At 42.0% G+C, this 22,659-nt stretch overlaps 1 protein-coding gene across 11 annotated transcripts in view; it reads right to left on the bottom strand.

The window, feature by feature from the left end:
• Nucleotides 1-22,659, bottom strand: part of LOC135547078 (poly(rC)-binding protein 3) — a 164,305-nt gene that overhangs the window by 20,240 nt on the left and 121,406 nt on the right. For 8 of the 11 annotated variants that reach the window (XM_064975720.1, XM_064975719.1, XM_064975726.1 and 5 more), the window contains 8 exons: nt 18,616-18,639; nt 18,488-18,520; nt 18,271-18,387; nt 16,600-16,731; nt 16,053-16,181; nt 13,533-13,607; nt 9,424-9,465; nt 5,025-5,103 (listed from right to left, as the gene is read on the bottom strand). In XM_064975720.1, the coding sequence (XP_064831792.1) occupies nt 5,025-5,103; nt 9,424-9,465; nt 13,533-13,607; nt 16,053-16,181; nt 16,600-16,731; nt 18,271-18,387; nt 18,488-18,520; nt 18,616-18,639 (631 nt within the window). The remainder of the gene's footprint in view (nt 1-5,024; nt 5,104-9,423; nt 9,466-13,532; nt 13,608-16,052; nt 16,182-16,599; nt 16,732-18,270; nt 18,388-18,487; nt 18,521-18,615; nt 18,640-22,659) is intronic. The other 3 variants (XM_064975722.1, XM_064975725.1, XM_064975729.1) reach the window with 1 other exon arrangement.

Consider the following 22,659-nt stretch of genomic DNA (forward strand, 5'->3'; position numbering starts at 1 on the left):
TGTCCCTGCTGAAGAAAAGCAGGCCCAAACCATGATGCTGCCACCACCATGTTTGACAGTGGGTATGGTGTGTTCAGGGTGATGAGCTGTGTTGCTTTTACGCCAAACATAACGTTTTGCATTGTTGCCAAAAAGTTCAATTTCATCTGACCAGGGCACCTTCTTCCACATGTTTGGTGTGTCTTCCAGGTGGCTTGTGGCAAACTTTAAACAACACTTTTTATGGATATCTTTCAGAAATGGCTTTCTTCTTGCCAGTCTTACATAAAGGCCAGATTTGTGCAATATACGACTGATTGTTGTCCTATGGACAGAGTCTCCCATCTCAGCTGTAGATCTCTGCAGTTCATCCAGAGTGATCATGGGCCTCTTGGCTGCATCGCTGATCAGTCTTCTCCTTGAATGAGCTGAAAGTTTAGAGGGACGGCCAGGTCTTGGTAGATTTGTAGTGGTCTGATACTCCTTCCATTTCAATATTATCGCTTGCACAGTGCTCCTTGGGATGTTTAAAGCTTGGGAAATCTTTTTGTATCCAAATCCGGCTTTAAACTTCTTCACAACAGTATCTCGGACCTGCCTGGTGTGTTCCTTGTTCTTCATGATGCTCTCTGTGCTTTTAACGGACCTCTGAGACTATCACAGTGCAGGTGCATTTGTACGGAGACTTGATTACACGCAGGTGGATTGTATTTATCATCATTAGTCATTTAGGTCAACATTGGATCATTCAGAGATCCTCACTGAACTTCTGGAGAGAGTTTGCTGCACTGAAAGTAAAGGGGCTGAATAATTTTGCACGCCCAATTTTTCAGTTTTTGTTTGTTAAAAAAGTTTGAAATATCCAATAAATGTCGTTCCACTTCATGATTGTGTCCCACTTGTTGTTGATTCTTCACAAAAAAATACAGTTTTATATCTTTATGTTTGAAGCCTGAAATGTGGAAAAAGGTTGCAAAGTTCAAGGGGGCCGAATACTTTCGCAAGGCACTGTAGGTCGTGGATGGTAGGAAGCTTGGCCTCAGTGATGTACTACCCTTGGAAGCACCTTACGGTCATATGCCGAGCAGTTGCCATACCAGGTGAAGCGACGACCTGGGCAAAGTTCGGTGCAATTCCTGGCAAGAAGACTGGTCTGACTTTTCCTTGGCCCTTCCCGAGATACACTGTTGTGCGATGTGCATGACACATTCAAACGTGGCATTTCTTAACCTCTTGATACTCCCCTCCCCGGATCCGGGATCGTGAATAAAGCCTCAGGCTCATTAGCATAACGCAACGTTAACGATTTCTGAAAATCGCAAATAAAATGAAAATAATGCACCTGCTCTCAAGCTTAGCCTTTTCTTAACAACACTGTCATCTCAGATTTTCAAAATATGCTTTTGAACCATAGCAAATCACTAAAATCCCGGTATCCCCAAAAAGAATCACAAAAAGCCATTATCGTTTTGCAGGATCACTGAGTTACTCAACCATACCACAGGCACAGGGCGAATCTGGCTTTCCTCATGCTCTCAATGAATGAGCAGGACCAACACAGTCCACCAGAACCCTGTCGGAAAGGTTTGTCAAAAGCATGTATAGGCTGAAAAGATGCAACCGGAACAGTTTGATTGAGTTAACCTGTCAGCTGGCAAACGCGACAGGATGAGTACAGTAAGCTACAACATAATTTTTCAGACCAGGCCATAAGAAGTTAAGCGTCCCTCAGTATCTCTTATCGGACTGGAACTCCGTCAGTTGTCTTGCCCAGAAGTGGCATGAGACTGCCATTTCCTCATCAGAACATCATCTCTGTCAAAGTACCCCACAAACTTAATCAAATTCCTCTTCTGGACGTATTGTACCAGAAAGAGGGGAGAGAGAAGCATCTTTCTCTGTTTGGAAATCAGCTGCTTCCTAGACATCGAAGTGTCAACTGTAGGGACCCTCTCTTCTTTTAGATGTCCTGCTAACTCGCTCACCTTTGGGACTTTTCAAACTCTGGAGGGATTACCGAAGTCAGGACCACACCTAAATATCACAGACAGGACAAACATGGTGGGATCGGTGACATCCTCCTCAACAATAGACTTCCTTTCAGCAATCTTCTTAGTCACGGCACATGTAACAGCACATGCTGGGAAAACTGTAGGGTATTTATTTGATAACCCGTCAGGTTCCTCTACTCTGGGCACCTTACAAACGACAGGATTTGGCACAACCTTCCCACCAGCCAAATCATTGCCCAAAATTAATGAGGCCCCCTTCACATGTAGGTTAGCTTCACTCCAACGACCACAGGACCAGAAACAAGATCAGACTCGAGTTTCACTGCATGAATGGTTCACTACATGGATGGACTGCATGGAACTACTATGCAGCCCACCTCCACGCCTTGAACTAACACATTGTAACCAGTTGCAAAAGTTTCAAAGGCAAAACACCCTCCACAATGAAGGACTCGGCTGACCCAGTGTTCCGCAGTATCTTTAAAGACTGCTTAACAGTATCACCACTCTACAGAGACACAAACCCGTCTGAAACAAAGGGTTCATTCAAGTCTGACCAAAATGCTTGTTTAGGAGATAAACCAGTCCCAACCAGAGACTTAATGGGCTGGAAGGCTCCCACAAGAAGAAACTGCGTTTTCTCTATCTCATTTTCCGTTTTAACGTAGGACAGTGTGGCCTTTCTCATGGCAGTAATGACAAGTTGGTGGATACAAGGAACCAGTTTTTTGCCCACCCCTGTCTTTGGGCACTGGAGAAAAAGACTGAAGCTTTGTAGTGAGTGGTGACATCTCTCGATATTTCTTTGTGTAGGGATAGGTACTTAGTGCCTTGCTTGTGAAAGTAGTTTTACGTCAACACAAATTTATTGTAACGATTTTCGTTGGTGGAAGGAGAGGAGGACCAAAGTGCAGTGTGGTACGTATCCATACTGCTTTTAATTAAGGATGAATACACGAACAAAATCAACAAAACGATAAACAAACAGTTCTGACAGGTGCAACAAACACTAACCAGAAAATAATCACCCACAACTCAAAATGGGAAAACAGGCTACCTAAGTATGGCTCTCAATCAGAGACAATGATAGACAGCTGCCTTGCTTTTTTTCCAGAGGTCCCAGTTGTTTTGAAAGCACCATAAACCCAGAGAATGTCACACTTTGATGACAGGCCCTAACAGTTTGTGGGCACCGCTGTAGTGCAATTAATGCATGTTTTAGTGCTGTGTTGTGTAGTGTCTTTGCTGGCATGCATCCCACTTATTTTGTGTTGCCGCACCAAGATTTACATGGTAAAATCGGCCCTGAACGTGTTCAGGAACTAGGTACACAAGCTAAAATGGAAAGAAAAACCAAAGCCTGTAACAATGTGTGTGGCCGAAGAGTTGTATTTTCATGTCATTATACCCTAGCACTGATTCCAGTCTAAGTGCCAATGCCGTTTGTCAAACTTCAGGTATTTTCAATTGTTGGATGACATGAAAATAGAGCTCTTTGGCCACGCACACAAGTGGTGGGTTTGGCGTCGAAATAAGGATGCATAAGCAGAAAATAAAAAATAAAAAAAATATGGTGCTCTACCTTTGATGTTATGGGGCTATTTTGCTTTCACTTGTCCTTGGACCCGTGTTAAGGTGAATAGCATCCTGAACTTTACCCAGTACCAGGACATTTTAGCCAAAAACCTAGTTGCCTCTGCCAGGAGGCTGAAACTTGGCAGCAAGTGGATTTACCAGGGAGACAATAACCCCAAGCACACATAATCCACAAAGAAATTGTTAATTGACAACAAATTCAACATTTTCCAATGGTCAGTCCCCTGAACTTGAACACCATTGAAAACCTGTGGTTTGAAATGAAGAGGGCAGTCCATAAGCGCAGATGAAGGATATCAGGGATCTGGAAGGATTCTGTATGGATGAATGGTCCCAATGTGTTCTCCAATCTCTCAAAACATTTTAGAAAAAGGCTCAGTGCCATTATCCTCGCAAGGTGAGCTGTTGAAAGGTATTGAAAACTGGGGTGGCAATGATTTTGACCACTTTTTCAAGAAATCAGATATCACTATAACCTCTTTCTCTGAGTAATTGTAACAGTATAAAATACCATAATTTCCCAATTTTTTTAGCATACAAATATTCTTTATTTTTACAGTCTTTTTTGCTCATCTTTACCAAGGGTGTAATTCAATCAATTACAATAATATTCACAATAATTTTGGACCCCACTGTACAGTCATGTACAGTTTGTCAGGTGTTTGTGAAAGAGAGTACGAGGTTATGTAGGCCTATTGTTTGGTGCATTGCCTGCTCTGAAAGAAAAGTACAAAATAGTGATTTCACCGTCAAATAAAGTGCAACCGACTTGCTTTTTTCAAATTCGAAGAACATTGACAGCTGGACGTTTTTGGTGGTGTTCCTCCTCGTGATTCTCAGGATCTGTTTTGAAAGGCATTTAGGAATCAGGAACTCTGAAATGTAGGGTCAATAAGACCCTTTGAAAGGCCTGAAAAGCTGGTTGTTGTTTTAATCAAACAATCCTGTCCTGAATAAAATGGTAATCGTCAAGTCCTTGTAGATGACACTGGTGGAAAGAGGAATCAAACGGCGCCATCTTTATTCATGAGACCTTGGTTGTGTCTTTTACAAATACCTGAGTTTTACATTATATGAGGACAATAATTTTAGTACTAAAGTCCAAGCCATATAATGCAGATGCAGGAGACTTGAGTTGTCCTCTGTCCATGTGTCTGTCCTAATTCATATTAACTGGGAACTAACTAAATCTCAAAAGAGACCATAGCTGAGATGTAGCAAATAGTTGTTGCCAGATGGTATTTCAAAATAGAGTCCTCATGCACGACAAAATGTCAACCAAATGAAGGCAGGGCCAAACAAAAAGCCTAGCTTAGGAGAAAAGCAACCTCCAGAGACATAGGGAAAGAGAGGAAAGAGAGAAAAAGAAGAAAGAGATGACAGTATCTACAGATACAAAGAGAAGGAAGTGTTGAGAGAGGGCTTGTGGGTACGTACCAGGGAAAGCAGGGGTGGTCTGTCCGAGGGGGGTAAAGGGGGTTTGCTGCATAGCCAACTGGTGGAGCTTGGTCAACTGCTGAGGGGGGTAGGAGCGACAGTAGAACTAAGAGGTTATTGTAAGGTAACACCGACAAGAAATCAAGAACTTAAAACTAGAACAGTGAGGAGAAACAGTGAGGAGAGGAGGCATGACACATGGTGGTGGGAGATGAGAGAGCAAAAGAGAGACAGAGAGAGAGAGAGAGAGAGAGAGAGAGAGAGAGAACTTGAGAAGGACTTAGCCCAATGTGGTTGAGATGGGGTGTTATATTTGCTGTTGTATCCAGTTTGTAATAGCAGATGGATTGCATAATCAACAGAGATGCAGCTTTTTCGCAGGACAGATCAACACAGACAACTTGTTGCATTATAATATTTTCCATTGATAATGAAGACATCAACTAACTTCTTAACATTCTAATTTAATGCATTTATCTGTGATGCAATGTATGTGTGAACACTTCAATCTGGTTGGTTTTCTGGTTAAAAGGTCCAGTAATCTTTGCAACATTTATCAAAACATCTGACTCACATCCGAAATTGTCTGATTAAATAAATATACCCCTAATATATGGGTGTAGTCTCCAGTGTTGTTGTACCTAGAGTTGGAGTCTAAGGGTTAACATACAGTAAATACTGCAATTGCAATCACAAACCTTGTGAGCTAGACTTAAGTTTATGCAATTAGACAAGCTAAGGAAAGAATGTTTCAATGTTTTATTTAAGATTAGCCATGACCAGTTTGGGGCTTAAATATAGAACACAGAACAACGTGGTCTGACATGCATTGGCCAGTAACTTAAATCTATGTGAGATCCTAGTTTGTCATTTACTGTTGTTGCATCTAAAACTTCAAAACATTGAACAACTCCTTGATTCAAAACTGTATTCTGGTAACTTTGGGGAAAATCGATGGTGCGGAACCCTGATGGAACAATATGCTCATCTTACAACGTGGATGACACATTAGTCCGAAATTCACAAATCCTGTATTTATTCTTTACAATTAATAATCTAATAACATACAGTATAACTCAAGATTGACCACTCAAACCATTTCTTACAGTAAACCAGAGATAGGCAACCTTGCCAAGACCAACAAGACAACCTTCATTGGGCCTGGCTGTCAGTCCAACAACACTTGGCCCATATAAAACTTTGCAATTGACAATTTTCCCTCACTGTCCATCATTCCCATCAATAATGAGTGAGATGGATTCTTGGGAATCCCTCACCCTTTAAAGAGTAGCTTAAAGAGGGTGGGGAGGATGTCAAGGCCCTATTTGAGTGATTGTAATGTCAACCAATGGTTCCCCTGCCTTCAATCACCGCCATCTCCGAATTAAAGGATCTGACACGCGATAGCTCTCGAGATGCTCTCGAGACAGAGACAGATGAAGTTAAATTATTAATGGACCCTATGTAGAATATGATTTATCCTCCAAAAAAGATAGAACAAATATTACAATAAATATTAGGGTTAAACGCAAATATACTGATTACTAAAAAAAACATTCTTTATTGATTTTCAATAAAAGTGGTATTATATTTCTTAATAACTTTAGAAATAGAAAAGAATTGCTGGAGATAAGTCAGATATGCAGCTTTCAAAAATATATGTGAATGTCTTCTCAATCCCAATTTATAACCAACTGATTGCAGCATTACCACATAAACGTAGGAGCCAAGTAGAAGAGGGAGAAGTTAGGTAACTTGTTTGTTGTCTGCCATATATTAAAGATACAAATTGGCTGAAAATAATTGGCATAAATAGAAAATCCAGTTTCATTTGAGGACAAACATTTTGACAGCTGCGCCATACAGGTTGCAAAATAAATGGGAAGAGATTTTCGATGGTTTATGAACTGATACAAAAAACACTTGATTCAACACAAGTTTGTCCATTTAATGTACTATACAAAATTCTTGCCACCAACGTAATGGTATATACAGTTTCAAGTAAATGTGAACCCTTTGGAAAAAACTGGATATTTTCATAAATTGGTCATAAAATTTGATCTGAACTTCATCTAGGTCACAACAATAGACAAAAACAGTCTGCTTAAACTACTAACACACAAACCATACATTCTCATGTCTTTATTGCACACCGTGTAAACATTCACAGTGCAGTCTGGAAAAAGTATGTGACCCCTTGGAGTTAATAACTGGTTGACCCTCCTTTGGCAGCAATAACCTCAACCAAATGTTTTTTTGTAGTTGCAGATCAGACCTGCACAATGGTCAGGAGGAATTTTCTTCAGTTTAGCAATATTCTTGGGATGTCTGGTGTGAATTGCTTTCTTGAGGTCATGCCACAGCATCTCGATCGGGTTGAGGTCAGAACTGACTGGGCCACTATTTTATTTTATCGAAGCCATTCTGTTGTTGGTTTACTTCTGTGTTTAGGGTCCTTGTCCTGTTGCATCACCCAACTTCGGTTGAGCTTCAATTGGCGGACAGACTTCATCCTGCAAAATGTTTTGATAAACTTGGGAATTCATTTTTCTGTCAATGATAGCAAGCTGTCCAGGCCCTGAGGCAGCAAAGCAGCCCCAAACCATGATGCTCACTCCACCATACTATAAGGTTGGGATGAGGTTTTGATGTTGGTGTGCTGTGCTGTGCCTTTTTTTCTCCACGCATAGTGTTGTGTGTTCCTTCCAAACAACTGAACTGTAGTTTCATCTGTCCACAGAATATTTTGCCAGTCGCGCTGTGGAACATCCAGGTGCACTTTTGCGAACTTCAGACGTGCAGCAAAGTTTTTTGGGACAGTAGTGGATTCTTCCGTGGTGTCCTCCCATGAACACCATTCTTATTTAGTGTTTTACGTATCGTAGACTCGCCAACTGAGATGTTAGTATGTTCCTGACACTCTTGCAGGGGTCTTGCAGTCATCTTTGCAGGACAGCCACTCCTAAGGAGAGTAGCAACAGTGCTGAACTTTCTCCATTTATAGACAGTTTGGCTTACCGTGGACTGATGAACATTAAGGCTTTTAGAGATACTTTTGTAACCCTTTCCAGCTTTATGCAAGTGAACAATTTTTAATCTTCGGTCTTCTGAGATCTCTTTTGTTCGAAACATGGTTCACATCAAGCAATGCTTCTTGTGAATAGCAAACTCAAATTTTGTGAGTGTTTTTTATAGGTCAACGCAGCTCTAACCAACATCTCCAATCTGGTCTCATTGATTGAACTCCAGGTTAGCTGACTCCTGACTCCAATTAGCTTTTGGGGTTCACATACTTTTTCCAACATACACTGTCAATTTTTAAACAATGTATTCAATATAGACAATCATTTGTGTGTTATTAGTTTAAGCACAGTATGTTTGTCTATTGTTGTGACTTTAATCAAGATCAGCTCAAGTTTGGTGACTTATTTATGGGTAAATCCAGGTAATTCCAAAGTTCACATACTTTTTCTTGCAATCTCTGCTCTGTAGATTTTGCTGCGAAGAGACAGAATCACTAGATAATTTATTCTGGTATTGCCCTTATGTATGTTTCTGGTCAGGAATGGTTAAAAAAAATCACAACATTCACATGAACCTTACAAATAACAGTGTTGGGCGATTTGGAAAGCCATAGTCAGTCAATAAATAATTTTATAATACTTGTAAGAAAGGTTTTCATATTTAGCTCACAATCTGTGTATACCATGGAATTAGAAAGGTTGAAAATGTATGTAAAACATCCCAGCACAATTTAAAAATATATGGCTCATGGAAACCAAACAAGGGTGGTCTATGGTGATAGGTGGAATGGGCAGAGAGTGGCTGAGGGGTGGGATTAAAGAGCTTATGTTCAGTAATATATTATTGTCATGTGATTGCTGTATATAAAAGTACCATGTATGTAATATGTATATGTAAAATGTATGTAAATGTAGCATAAAAGTTGCAAAAAAAAAAAAAGATATGTGTCCTCCGAAGATGGGCGGTGGTGGATGGGTTCATTTTTTGAAAAAACACAAAAAAACATTAGACTTTGTATGGCCTTGTGGAATTTAGGAGGTGTCCACACCCAGACAACCAGTTCTATCATGTTCTACTTAGTCACAAGTACTGCAACAGAGCACGACATTCGTCAAAAGCAATTTCCTGGGTGTGGAGACTGTTGGGTGTTTGCGATTCTAAAATCTGAAAAAAATCACTCTGAACCAAAAACTTGTTTCTTAAGTGCCTCATTTAAAACTTTTAACAGGCCAAGACCTGAGATTGGAGGTTTCGGAAGGCTTACACTGAGAACAATGTTGTATTAATATGACATATTCGTAGGTGTCGTAGTAGTCTAAGAAATGTGCAGACTTTTAACACTAATAAGATGTGACAGCAGAGACTTGGAACTCACATCTGGGTGTGGGATGGCATATTGTCCCTGAATTGTGTAGGCCTGTAATGGAGGAAGAAGAAACACAAAAATTGAATATTATCATCTATCTTCACAGGGAATAGGGCTTTTACATGTAATCTCAGAGACTACTCTGAAGTTCAATCATGATCTCAGACTTAAGTACTGTCTCATTCAATTGCCTAAACAGTCTTTGTTTCCCTCAAAGGCATTTTATACTAGACAATGTTGCATAAATGTCATCCACCAAGTTTATATAAAATATGAACACTGAACAATTTCAAACCACTGTGAATAAACTAACATGACTTTCGCAAAACTTGCATTATATGATATCCCTTTAATAGGTGATAGTCAACCACATGTTTGTACTTTGATGCCTTGACTATATCTACTATTCATTACATGTAATATCTTTGACTAATTTACAGTAGTGGTAGTGGTTGAGTAGTTGTATTAGTAGCAGTAGCAGTAATCAAAAATGTTAAAGGTAGAATCAGCGAAAAGACGTTGCTACGAGCAGCACCGCAGATATAGAGAGCAAAATATAAGACTTCGCTTTCACACAGTCACACACAGTATCTGCACATGGGAACAGTTAAGCTTCATGCTATCCACCGTGTGGTAGCTAGGGCACCAAAACAGAGGAGGAGTTGAGCCTCTCGCGTTCACGCTTTTAGTTGTTGTGGAAAATGACTCACTATGCTGTTTACTTTCTGCATCGAGACTATATGTACAAAAGTATGTGGACAAGACTTCGAATTATTGGATTCGGCTATTTCAGCCACACCCGTTGCTGACAGGTGTATAACATTGATCATGCCGCCATGCAATCTCCATAGACAAACATTCTCAGTGACTTTCAACGTGGCACCGTCATAGGATACCACCATTCCAACAAGTCAGTCCGTCAAATTTCTGCCCTGCTCGAGCTGCTCTGGTCAACTATAAGTGCTGTTATTGTGAAGTGAAAACATTTAGGAGTAACAACGTCAGTCCTTAATTGCAGCACTCACCTCCGAGTTCCAAACTGCTTCGGGGAGCAACTTCAGCACAAAAACTGTTAGTCGGGAGCTTCACGAAAACCCATGAAATGGGATTCCATGCCCAAGCAGCCACACACAAGCCTAAGCACACCATGCACAATGCCAATCGTCGGCTGGAGTGGTGTAAAAGCTTGCTGCCATCGGACTCTGGAGCAGTGGAAACGTGTTCTCTGGAGTGATGAATCACCCATCTGACTGTCCAACGGACAAATCTGAATTTGGTGGATGCTAGGAGAACGCTACCTGTTCCAATGCATAGTGCCAACTGTAAAGTTTGGTGTAATGGTCTGGGGATATTTTCCATGGTTTGGGCTCGGCCCCTTAGTTCCAATGAAGGTAAATCTTAACTCTACAGCATACTGTCATGGCCAAAATGTTTGAAAATGACACAATATTAATTTTCACAAAGTCTGCTGCCTCAGTTTGTATGATGGCAATGTGCATATACTCCAGAATGTTATGAATTAATTGCAAAGTCCCTATTTGCCATGCAAATGAACTGAATCCCCCAAAAACATTTCCACTGCATTTCAGCCCTGCCACTAAAGGACCAGTTGACATCATGTCAGTGATTCTCTCGTTAACACAGGTGTAAGTGTTGACGAGGACAAGGCTGGAGATCACTCTGTCATGCTGATTGAGTTTGAATAACAGACTGGAAGCTTCAAAAGGAGGGTGGTGCTTGGAATCATTGTTCTTCCTCTGTCAATCATGGTTACCTGCAAGGAAACACGTGCCGTCATCATTGCTTTGCACAAAAAGGGCTTCACAGGCAAGGATATTGCTGCCAGTAAGATTGTACCTAAATCAACCATTTATCGGATCATCAAGAACTTCAAGGAGAGTGGTTCAATTGTTGTGAAGTAGGCTTCAGCAAACACCAGGACCGTCTCCTAATGTTGATTTAGCTGTGGGATCGGGGCGGGTGGACAAACAAAAACCCACAAATTCTGACAAACTCCAAGCATTGATTATGCAAGAATGGGCACCGTCATAGGATACCACCATTCCAACAAGTCAGTCCATCAAATTTGTGGCCCAGAAGTTAATTGACAGCATGCCAGGGCAGATTGCAGAGGTCTTGAAAAAGAAGGTTCAACACTGCAAATATTGACTCTTTACATCAACTTCATGTAATTGTCAATAAAAGCCTTTGTCACTTATGAAATGCTTGTAATTATACTTCAGTAAAGACAATGAAGCAGCAAACGTTGTGGAAATTAATATTTGTGTCATTCTTAAAACTTTTGGCCACGATTGTAGAATGACATTCTAGACAATTGTTATTGTATGCCCAACATCAGTGCCCGACCTCACTAATATTCTTGTGGTTAAACGGAAGCAAGTTCCCGCAGCAATGTTCCAACATCTAGTGGAAAGCCTTCCCAGAAGAGTGGGGGCTGTTATAGCAGCAAAGGGGGGACCAACTCCATATTAATGCCCATGACTTTGGAATGAGATATTCACCGAGCAGGTGTCCACATACTTTGGTCATGTAGTGTTTGCAAGTTGCTACATTGTACTGACTTCAGCTTGGACACTTTTTCTGTACTTTGTTCTTGGTACTTGAATGAGGAAGTCAACATTGGTAGACCCAAAATGTCCACATACTTTTGGCCATGTAGTGGTACCCAGTACCACTCTACATCGACTTGGTACTGGTACCCCGTGTATATAGCCAAGTTATCGTTGCTCATTGTGTATTTCTTCCTTGTTATTACTTTTGAATTGTTTCTATTTTTCTATTATTACATTTTTTTATCTCTCTGCATTGTCGGGAAGGGCTTGTAAGTAATAATTTCACTGTTTTGATTTTGAACTTGATAATCTATAGGAAGCGTAACATGGTCGCTCCTGTTCTTTGAATCATTGATGCCACATGACCTGCTACAGTTTGTGCATATATATTGTTGTGTTGGATAACCCTGTTTCTGACTCCCTATATTATATATATATATATATTCACGAAAAGTGCACAAAAAATGTAGTTCTGATCTACTACTTAAATGCTTGAAGGCCTTACTAAACAAATAGTTAGTAGCTGGCAGCTTAGTTGCACAGAATATGTCAATGATTCATTTTAGCTCTGTCCAAGCAACTTTGGTCAAGGCTATTATAGCAGCAAAGGGGAGACCAACTCCATTTTAATGCCCATAATTTTGGAATGAGATGTTCTTCGAGCAGGTGTCCACATACTTTTGGCCATGTAGTGTATGTCATATCGCTGAGTCTACCTTTAAAAAGATGTTTACAAGTCATCAGGAACGTTAAAAGGATATTATATATTTTTGAAAGAGGTGTGCACTGTACAATTAGAGCTTGCATGCAAGTAATTAGTTAGGAGTGTTTTGAAACACAATCTGAACTTAAATTTTCTCTTTCGATGGTTAACCCTCAAAGGTGTTAAAAGTCCAATAGCTATGCTGTTAATTTCGGTCCTGACATCCTAAAGGACCCCTCATCGTGTTAATAGTCCAATAGCCATGCTGTCCAATAGCCATGCTGTTCATTTCGGTCTTGACATCCTAAGGGGCCCCTCATTTTGAAGGTTTTTGTTCCAACACCCGGTTATCATTTTAATGCTACTGTCAAGAGATGGACTTGAAATTAATAGAAAAGAATTAAGTGAAAGTCGGAACAAAAACCTCTGTGAACAGGGGTCCTATAAAGCATCACCATTACAAACTATAATGGCCTTTTTTTTAGAGTAGTAACCAGCAACAAGGTCCTTCACTATATCCCTCCCTCCCTCTTGGCCTAGCTGTACCCTGCCTTACATTTAGGTTGCGACAAAGTTCACAGCCGCAGGCCGTGATAGTCTATACGTCATATAGACGTCCACAACTAGATAAGATCCTATCAAACAAGGCTTATTAGAATGTAATAAAGGGCCACGCTGACTTTCGTGGCTGCTCTGAACTTTTTCTATTGGGCTTTACAAGAAGGGGGGCAGAATGTGAGTGAGTGTGAAGGTGAGAACCTGAGTGCACTAACAGGCAGTGGCTGATGCTGGAATAAAAGGCTGATGTTGGCTGCGGTTGCCACTAGCAGCAAGGCTCTTACCTGGCCACCTGAAAAAATTACGGGGGTGGAGGCGGGCTTTGGGCGGTAGGGAATGGTGGCACCTTTCGGTGGGGACTAGGAGAAGAGGAAGAGGGAAGACACAGAAAGAGTGTTAGACCAGGACTGAGTGTGTGGCCGTGGGTTTGACAAAAGAGACGAGGGAGACAAAGATTACATCAGATTACATGTCACCTAAATCGTGCATTATAGTGGGAATAGGGTGCCATTTCAGACAGATGTGTTTTCCCAGCCCAGTGTTTTTGTGAGGAGTTTGTCTGACCCTGACCCTGACTATTCGACAAATCTTGAAAAAAAAGATTGAAAGACGGCTGGGTGTTTCAATAATGTAAAGTATAGGGGCAGCTGCAGCTGAATGTGTTAACAGCAAAAAACACATTGAATCTGATCTTTTGAGTTTTGTCTTATTCCACATTTTCGTATGTGATACTTAATCCTGATACAATTCCAAAGTTCCATTAGCGACCTCAGATCAGATGGTTTTTTTGCACGTGACCTGCCGTTACCACAACAACCCCCCAAAACATTAAAGGAACACTGACAGGAAATGAGCATCGCATCTGTGTGATATTTGGCTACATCAGTGTGAATGTTCAAATCTGATATGGGTCACATAAAACTGAGTGTGGAAAGTCAGAAAAAAGTATTGGATGTGAAAAAATATTGGGCTTTTAGAATGGATGTATAAACACAGCCTTAGAGAGCTGCTTGAGTAAGACACATGATATCTTAATGTGGCACGACACATACACTTTGGGTGATGATTAACTCCATCAGATTGTATCACTAGCCTATGCAAAACAAAAGCTACATGTCAGTTTAACTGGTTAACAGACAAGAATAAGTTGTACATTAGTAAATAGACTATCAACCAGCAGTGCTTGACTTGGGCAGGAGCTCACCGGAGTTGAATACTGGTACCTCAAATTTTCTACTGCTTGAACTCCTGTTCATAGAATATGCTCCTGCACCTAAATATAAAATATAAACGATATAATCGGCACCCAAAATGAGTAACGGAACCTATTTCAGTCCAACCAGGAACAAGAAATAGTTGAATTCGATGGGGAAAATTGGGGCAATAATGACTACATTGCTCAAAAAAATAAAGGGAACACTAAAATAACACATCCTAGATCTGAATGAATGAAATATTCTTATTAAATACTTTTTTCTTTACATAGTTGAAAATCACACAAAAATGATCAATGTAAATCAAATTTATCAACCCATGGAGGTCTGGATTTGGAGTCACACTCAAACTTAAAGTGGAAAACCACACTACAGGCTGATCCAACTTTGATGTAATGTCCTTAAAACAAGTCAAAATGAGGCTCAGTAGTGTGTGTGGCCTCCACGTGCCTGTATGACCTCCCTACAATGCCTGGGCATGCTCCTGATGAGGTGGCGGGTGGTCTCCTGAAGGATCTCCTCCCAGACCTGGACAAAAGCATCCGCCAACTCCTGGACAGTCTGTGGTGCAACCTGTGGACATCGGGCCCTCATACCACCCTCATGAAGTCTGTTTCTGACCGTTTGAGCAGACACATGCACATTTGTGGCCTGCTGGAGGTCATTTTTCAGGGCTCTGGCAGTGCTCCTCCTGCTCCTCCTTGCACAAAGGCGGAGGTAGCGGTCCTGCTGCTGGGTTGTTGCCCTCCTACAGCCTCCTCCACGTCTCCTCATGTACTGCCTGTCTCCTGGTAGCGCCTCCATGCTCTGGACACTACGCTGACAGACACAGCAAACCTTCTGGCCACAGCTCACATTGATGTCCCATCCTGGATTAGCTGCACTACCTGAGCCACTTGTGTGGGTTGTAGACTCCGTCTCATGCTTCCACTAGAGTGAAAGCACCGCCAGCATTTAAAAGTGACCAAAACATCAGCCAGGAAGCATAGGAACTGAGAAGTGGTCTGTGGTTATCACCTGCAGAACCACTACTTTGTTGGGGGTGTCTTGCTAATTACCTATAATTTCCACCTGTTGTCAATTCCATTTGCACAACAGCATGTGGAATTTATTGTCAATCAGTGTTGCTTCCTAAGTGGACAGTTTGATTTCACAGAAGTGTGATTGACTTGGAGTTACATTGTGTTGTTTAAGTGTTCCCTTTATTTTTTTGAGCAGTGTAGTTTACTGATTCGATCAGAAGCTGTAGAAGCTGACCACATTTCTGAGTTAAAGGCAAAATAACACTCTTCCCATGTTGTGAGATAGGATATTTGAACTAAGGTTATATTTCTAAATGTCTTACCCCTGAATCTTCTGGACCTACAATGTTGTTAATGGGGAATTATTATATTATGTTCAGTCCATTATGTCAGGTGTTTTTTACCATCACAGCAGGAGTATCCTGGAAGGGGCCTAGGGACAGAGACCATTCAGAGTGCCAGCAGTAGCATGGCTCTCTCTGTATCTTTGTTCTGGCTATGTGGGTTTTGGTGGCTAGATTCCCATTGAATTGCACTGAAAATGTCCTCTCCCTCCAACATACTTTACCTCAAGCATGACCACACAGATTTGTTTGACACACTGGATTATGGCTTCAGGGGTCCCAGAGATTGTCACGGCACGCTCTGTGGAGTTAGGCAGCATGTCCCCTGCCACCTGAACCTGTGCCCCTGTGGACTGGGGAGAGATAGACATGACACAGTGAGACATAGTTTCAATTCAATTCACTTACTGTAAATTGGCCTTATTTATCTTGCATCTTGAGGTCCTGAGTAAAGACAATCAACATGTATAGATCACATTGATATTGGAAATAACAACATAAGGTCACACTCACAAAGACACAGAGCCATTGACAACTCAAGTAATACGGTGAGGGTCATTGCCTAGTATGACACGTTTGTTGGGTTTATTTAGTATAGGCAACAGTCATAAGACAGAAATGAAGTATAGTAAATTGAGGAGTGAGCAAGTGCAACCTTCTGGTAGAAGGGTAAAGAATCGGAATGCAAACAATCTTGGCATCATCTTGATTCCATGATTCATGTCTGATGTTCATGGTATAGCCTGCTACTGTACCTGTACTGTAACGTACCTCTCTCATCTCCTTTATCTTGGAACCTCCCTTCCCAATGAGAGATCCACACTGGCTGGCTGGCACCACCAGACGCAGAGTGACAGGGGGCTTGCTGGTGGCTGGACTGTTGCTCATGGAATTGATTATATCCTGGAATGGGATATAATCTGGTCAAGCATAAGAAACAGTTGCCTGTGTAAGACATATTTTACTTTGATGTTTACTACACCTTCTTTCCATGGCCATTTATGTTTCTCCCTTTTGTTGGCAAAATCGGTTTTGTTGGACCACGTTTAAAGAAAGTAAAGGAGGTTATTCTTCATAATTATATATATTTTTTTGCCTAAATGTGAAATGCTTTTATTAAATTGGCATACCCACAGGGATTAAACATATAAAAACCTGGCAAACGTTTTGGCTTCACATACTGGCTTCACAAACAAATTGTTTCATGTTTTTATTAATCCCTGTTACTATGCCAAACTAATTAAGACATTTTATATTTTCACAAGGTTGGACATCTATAAGTACCTAGGTGTCTGTAAACTCTCCTTCCAGACTCATATCAAACATCTCCAATCTAAAATCAAATCTAGAGTCGGCTTTCTATTCTGCAACAAAGCCTCCTTCACTCACGCCGCCAAACTTACCCTAGTAAAACTGAGTATCCTACTGATCCTCAACTTCGGCGATGTCATCTACAAAATGGCTTCCAACACTCTACTCAGCAAACTGGATGCAGTTAATCACAGTGCCATCCGTTTTGTCACTAAAGCACCTTATACCACCCACCACTGCGACCTGTATGCTCTAGTCGGCTGGCCCTCGCTACATATTCGTCGCCAGACCCACTGGCTCCAGGTCATCTACAAGTCCATGGTAGGTAAAGCTCCACCTTATCTCAATTCACTGGTCACGATGGCAACACCCACCCGTAGCACGCGCCACAGCAGGTGTATCTCACTGATCATCCCTAAAGCCAACACCTCATTTGGCCGCCTTTCATTCCAGTTCTCTGCTGCCTGTGACTGGAACGAATTGCAAAAATCGCTGAAGTTGGAGACTTTTATCTCCCTCTCCAACTTCAAACATCTGCTATCTGAGCAGCTAACCGATCGCTGCAGCTGTACATAGTCTATCGGTAAATAGCCCACCCAATTGTACCTACCTCATCCCCATACTGTTTATATTTATTTACTTTTCTGCTCTTTTGCACACCAATATCTATACCTGTACATGACCATCTGATCATTTATCACTCCAGTGTTAATCTGCAAAATTGTAATTATTCACCTACCTCCTCATGCCTTTTGCACACAATGTATATAGACTCTCTTTTTCTACTGTGTTATTGACTTGTTAATTGTTTACTCCATGTGTAACTCTGTGTTGTTGTCTGTTCACACTGCTATGCTTTATCTTGGCCAGGTCGCAGTTGCAAATGAGAACTTGTTCTCAACTAGCCTACCTGGTTAAATAAAGGTGAAATAAAGATGAAATAAATAAAAAATTAAAATTGTTGAAGAGTGCCTTGAATTCGTCTGAATATGATGAATATGATGACAAAATCAACAACCCTCCCAAGGAAAGCACCATCTGAAGCTATTCTCTATTTGTCCTCACCCAAGCAGTGGTAGCACTCCTGCCTCTGTGTAAAGAAGTTACTTAGGACAAGAGAAATTATGATACCTCCTCAAATTTATAGGCAATCATGGCAAAGGCCTTAAAGATGGCATCGGTTGGGCCGGTGATGGTGACGATCCGCTCGGGGCAGTTGCCCTCAGAGATGTTGATTCGTGCTCCGCTCTGTGAATAATAACAGACGTCATTATGAGCAGCCCTTGGATTAATTCTAACTCTCATGATAAAAGTGTATAATGGAAGAAAAGAGGGATGGACAACGCACCTCCTCGCGCATTTTCTTCACGGTTTCCCCTTTCTGGTATAAAAACATTAAATGTTTACAGTAATCTCAAGTAATTATTATTGTGATTGTGTTATGTACAAGTGTGTGATAAACAAAGACTTGCATACCTTGCCAATAATACTTCCAACCTCCTAAAACAAATAAGGGAACATAAACATAAAATAGTAGTTGTAATTAACATTTTAGGGTAATCTCAATGCTAACAATAAGGTTATTGATACTGCTTTGGTAACAGTTCATATTTAGGTCCCTTAATAAATAATTTATAAATATTTTGTGTTACTTAACATTTATTTATAATTAGTCAATTATTTATCTAATAAGGTATTTGATCATAGTATGTCCACAATTTGTAAAGGATTTATAATGAACTACGAATGTACTTAACCAGCTGCAGTTGAAGTCGGAAGTTTACATACATTTAGGTTGGAGTCATTACACCTTGCTTTTCAAATACTCGACAAATGTCTTGTTTACAAACTATAGTTTTGGCAAGTCGGTGAGGACATCTACTTTGTGTATGACACAAGTAAGTTTTCCAACAATTGTTTACAGACAGATTATTTCACGTATAATTCTGTTTATCACAATTTCAGTGGGTAATACATGTACATACACAAAGTTGACTGTGCCTTTAAACAGCTTGGAAAATTCCAGAAAATTATGTCATGGCTTCAGAAGCTCATGATAGGCAAATTGACATAATTGGATGTGTAGCTGTGGATGTATTTCAAGGTCTACCTTCAAAATCAGTGCCTTGTTGCTTGACATTATAGGGAAATCAAAAGAAATCAACCAAGACATCAGAAATAAAATTGTAGCCCTCCACAAGTCTGGTTCATCCTTGGGAGCAATTTCCAAATGCCTGAAGGTACCACGTTCATCTGTACAAACAATAGTACGCAAGTATAAACACCATGGGACCATGCAGCCGTCATACCGCTCAGCAAGGAGACGCGTTCTGTCTCCTAGACATTAACGTACTTTGGTGTGAAAAGTGCAAATCAATCCCAAACAACAGGAAAAGACTGTGAGATGCCGGAGGAAACAGGTACAAGTATCTATATCCACAGTAAAACAAGTCCTATATAACCTGAAGGCCACTCAGCAAGGAAGAATCCATTGCTCCAATACCGCCATAAAAAAGCCAGACTACGGTTTGCAACTGCACATGTGGACAAAGATCGTACTTTTTCGAGAAATATCCTCTGGTCTGAGGAAACAAAAATATAACTATTTGGCCATAATGACCATCATTATGTTTGGAGGAAAAAGCGGGATGCTTGCAAGCCGAAGAACACCATCCCAACTGTGAAGCACGAGGGTGGCAGCATCATGTTGTGGAGGTGCTTTGCTGCAGGAGGGACTGGTGCACATAACAAAATAGATGGCATCATGAGGCGGTAAAATTATGTGGATATATTGAAGCAACATCTCAAGACATGAGTCGGGAAGTTAAAGCATGGTCACAAATGGGTCTTCCAAATGGACAATGACACCAAGCATACTTCCAAAGTTGTGACAAAATGGCATAAGGACAACACAGCTAAGGTATTGGAGTGGCCATCACAAAGCCCTGACATCAATCCTGTAGAAAATTTGTGGGCAGAACTGAAAAAGCGTGTGCGAGTAAGGAGGGCTACCAAGCTGACTCAGTTACACTAGCTCTGTCAGGATGAATGGGCCAAAATTCATGCAACTTATTGTGGGAAGCTTGTGGAAGGCTACATGTAAGCGTTTGACCCAAGTTAAACAATTAAAAGGCAATGCTACTAATTGAGTGTAGGTAAACTTCTGACCCACCGGGAATTTGATGAAAGAAATAAAAGCTAAAATACATAATTCTCTCTACTATTATTCTGATATTTCACATTCCTAAAATAAAGTGGCGATCCTAACTGATCTAAGACAGTGTTACATCCTTACCATAGAAAGCTTTTATTTTCTATGGTGGAGTAGGTCAGGGCATGACTGGGTGGTGTTCTAGTTTTATTATTTCTATGTGTAGTCTTGTTTTTGTATTTCTATGTTGGCCTGGTATGGTTTCCAATCAGAGGCAGCTGTCTACTGTTTTCTCTGATTGGGAATTGTCACGCCCTGACCTGAGAGAGCCTTTTTATGTCTCTATTTTAGTTTGATCAGGGTGTGATTTAGGTGGGCATTCTATGCTTTGTCTTCTAGATTTTTGTGCTTCTATGTTTTGACCGGGTATGGTTCTCAATCAGGGATAGCTGTCTATCAATGTCTCTGTTTGGGAATCATACTTAGGCAGCCTTCTTTCCCTGTTGTATTTGTGGGTAGTTGACTTTGTTAGAGGAATTTTAGCCGGAGTTAAGCGTCACGATCGTGTCCTTGTTTTCTTGGCTACATTTTCTATAAATAAAAGGAATATGTACGCTCACCACGCTGCACTTTGGTCCACTTCTTACGACGCCTGTGACAGAACTACCCACCACCAAAGGACCAAGCAGCGTGGTAGGGGGACTCGTGGACTGTAAAGAACCCTGGAGGCAGGCTGGGGAATATCGCCGTCCCAAGGAGGAGCTGGAGGCAGTAAAGGCGGAACGGCAATGCTACGAGGAGTTGGCTCAACGAGGCGTGCACAAGAGGCAGCCCCCAAAACATTTTTTTGGGGGGGCACACGGGGAGATTGGCGGAGTCAGGTTATGGACCGTGGGGAGAGAGTGACTAGTCAGGTTCCAGTTTATGCGGCTTTGCGCCGTGTGTCTCCAGTGCACTCTCATAGCCCGGTGCGCTCTCTGCAAGCTCACCGCAGTTGCCGTGCTAGAGTTGGTATTCAGCCAGGAGGGATTGTGCCGGATCAGCGCTCCTGGTCTCCGGTGCGTCTCTTCGGACCAGGTTATCCTGCGCCAGCTCTACGCACGGTATCCCCAGTTGCCAGGAGAACCCTGTGCGGCCTGTTCCAGCTCCCTGCATGTGCCGGGCTAAAGTGGGTATGCAGCCAAGAGGAGTGGTGCAAGGGCAAAGCACCAGAGCTCCAGTGCTCCCCCACAGCCTGGTTTGACCTGTGCCTGCGCTCGGGAGGTGCCGGGATAAAGTGAGCATTCAGTATGGAAGAGTGGTGCCAGGGATAAGCACCAGATCTCCAGTGCTCCCCCACAGCCCGGTTCATCCTGTGCCTACTTCCAGAACCAGGCCTCCTGTAGGTCTCCTCAGCCTGATGGGCCCTGTGACAGCCCCACGCACCAGGGTGCCTATACGTCTTCTCCCACCAGCGTTGGTCCCCAGTTAGGAGCCTCTAGCGACGGTCCCCAGTTTGGAGCCTCCAGAAACAGTCCCCATTTCGGAGCCTCCAGTGACGGTCCCCAGTCCGGAGCCTCCAGCGACGGTCCCCAGTCCGGAGCCTCCAGTGATGGCCTCTAGTCCGGAGCCTCCCGCGACGGCCTCCAGTCCGGGTCCCGCAACGAGGGTGCCCAGTCCGGAGCCCGCAACAAGGATGCCCAGTCCGGGGCCCGCAGCGAGGGTGCCCAGTCCGTGGCCCGCAACGAGGGTCCCCACACCAGAGGTGCCACCAAAGCGGGGTCAGTCAGAGTTGGATCGGGGTCTACGTCCCGCCCCAGAGCCGCCACCACGGATAGATGCCCAACCGGACCCTCCCCTAAAGGTTCAGGTTTTGCAGCCGGAGTCCCACTTTGGGGGATGGGGTAGTACTGTCACGCCCTGACCTGAGAAAGCTTTTTTATGTCTCTATTTTGATTTGTTCAGGGTGTGATTTGGTTGGGCATTCTAGGTTTTGTTTTCTAGGTTTTTGTGCTTCTATGTTTTGGCCGGGTATGGCTCTCAATCAGGTACAGCTGTCTGTCTCTGATTGGGAATCATACTTAGGCAGCCTTTTTTTCCCTGTTGTATTTGTGGGTAGTTGACTTTATTAGAGGCATTATAGTTAAGCTTCACGGTCGTTTCCTTGTTTTGTTGGCTACATTTTCTATAAATGTATTTTTATTTATTTTTATTTTTTATTTATCCTTAATTTTACCAGGTAAGTTGACTGAGAACACATTCTCATTCTCAAAACCACTTCCAGCAGCATCTTGTCTCCCATCCAGGGACTGACCAGGACCAACACTGCTTAGCTTCAGAAGCAAGCCAGCAGTGGTATGCAGGGTGGAATGCTGCTGGCATATAAAAGG

Source organism: Oncorhynchus masou, chromosome 10, assembly GCF_036934945.1.
Source record: "Oncorhynchus masou masou isolate Uvic2021 chromosome 10, UVic_Omas_1.1, whole genome shotgun sequence".
NCBI classification, from domain to species: domain Eukaryota; kingdom Metazoa; phylum Chordata; class Actinopteri; order Salmoniformes; family Salmonidae; genus Oncorhynchus; species Oncorhynchus masou.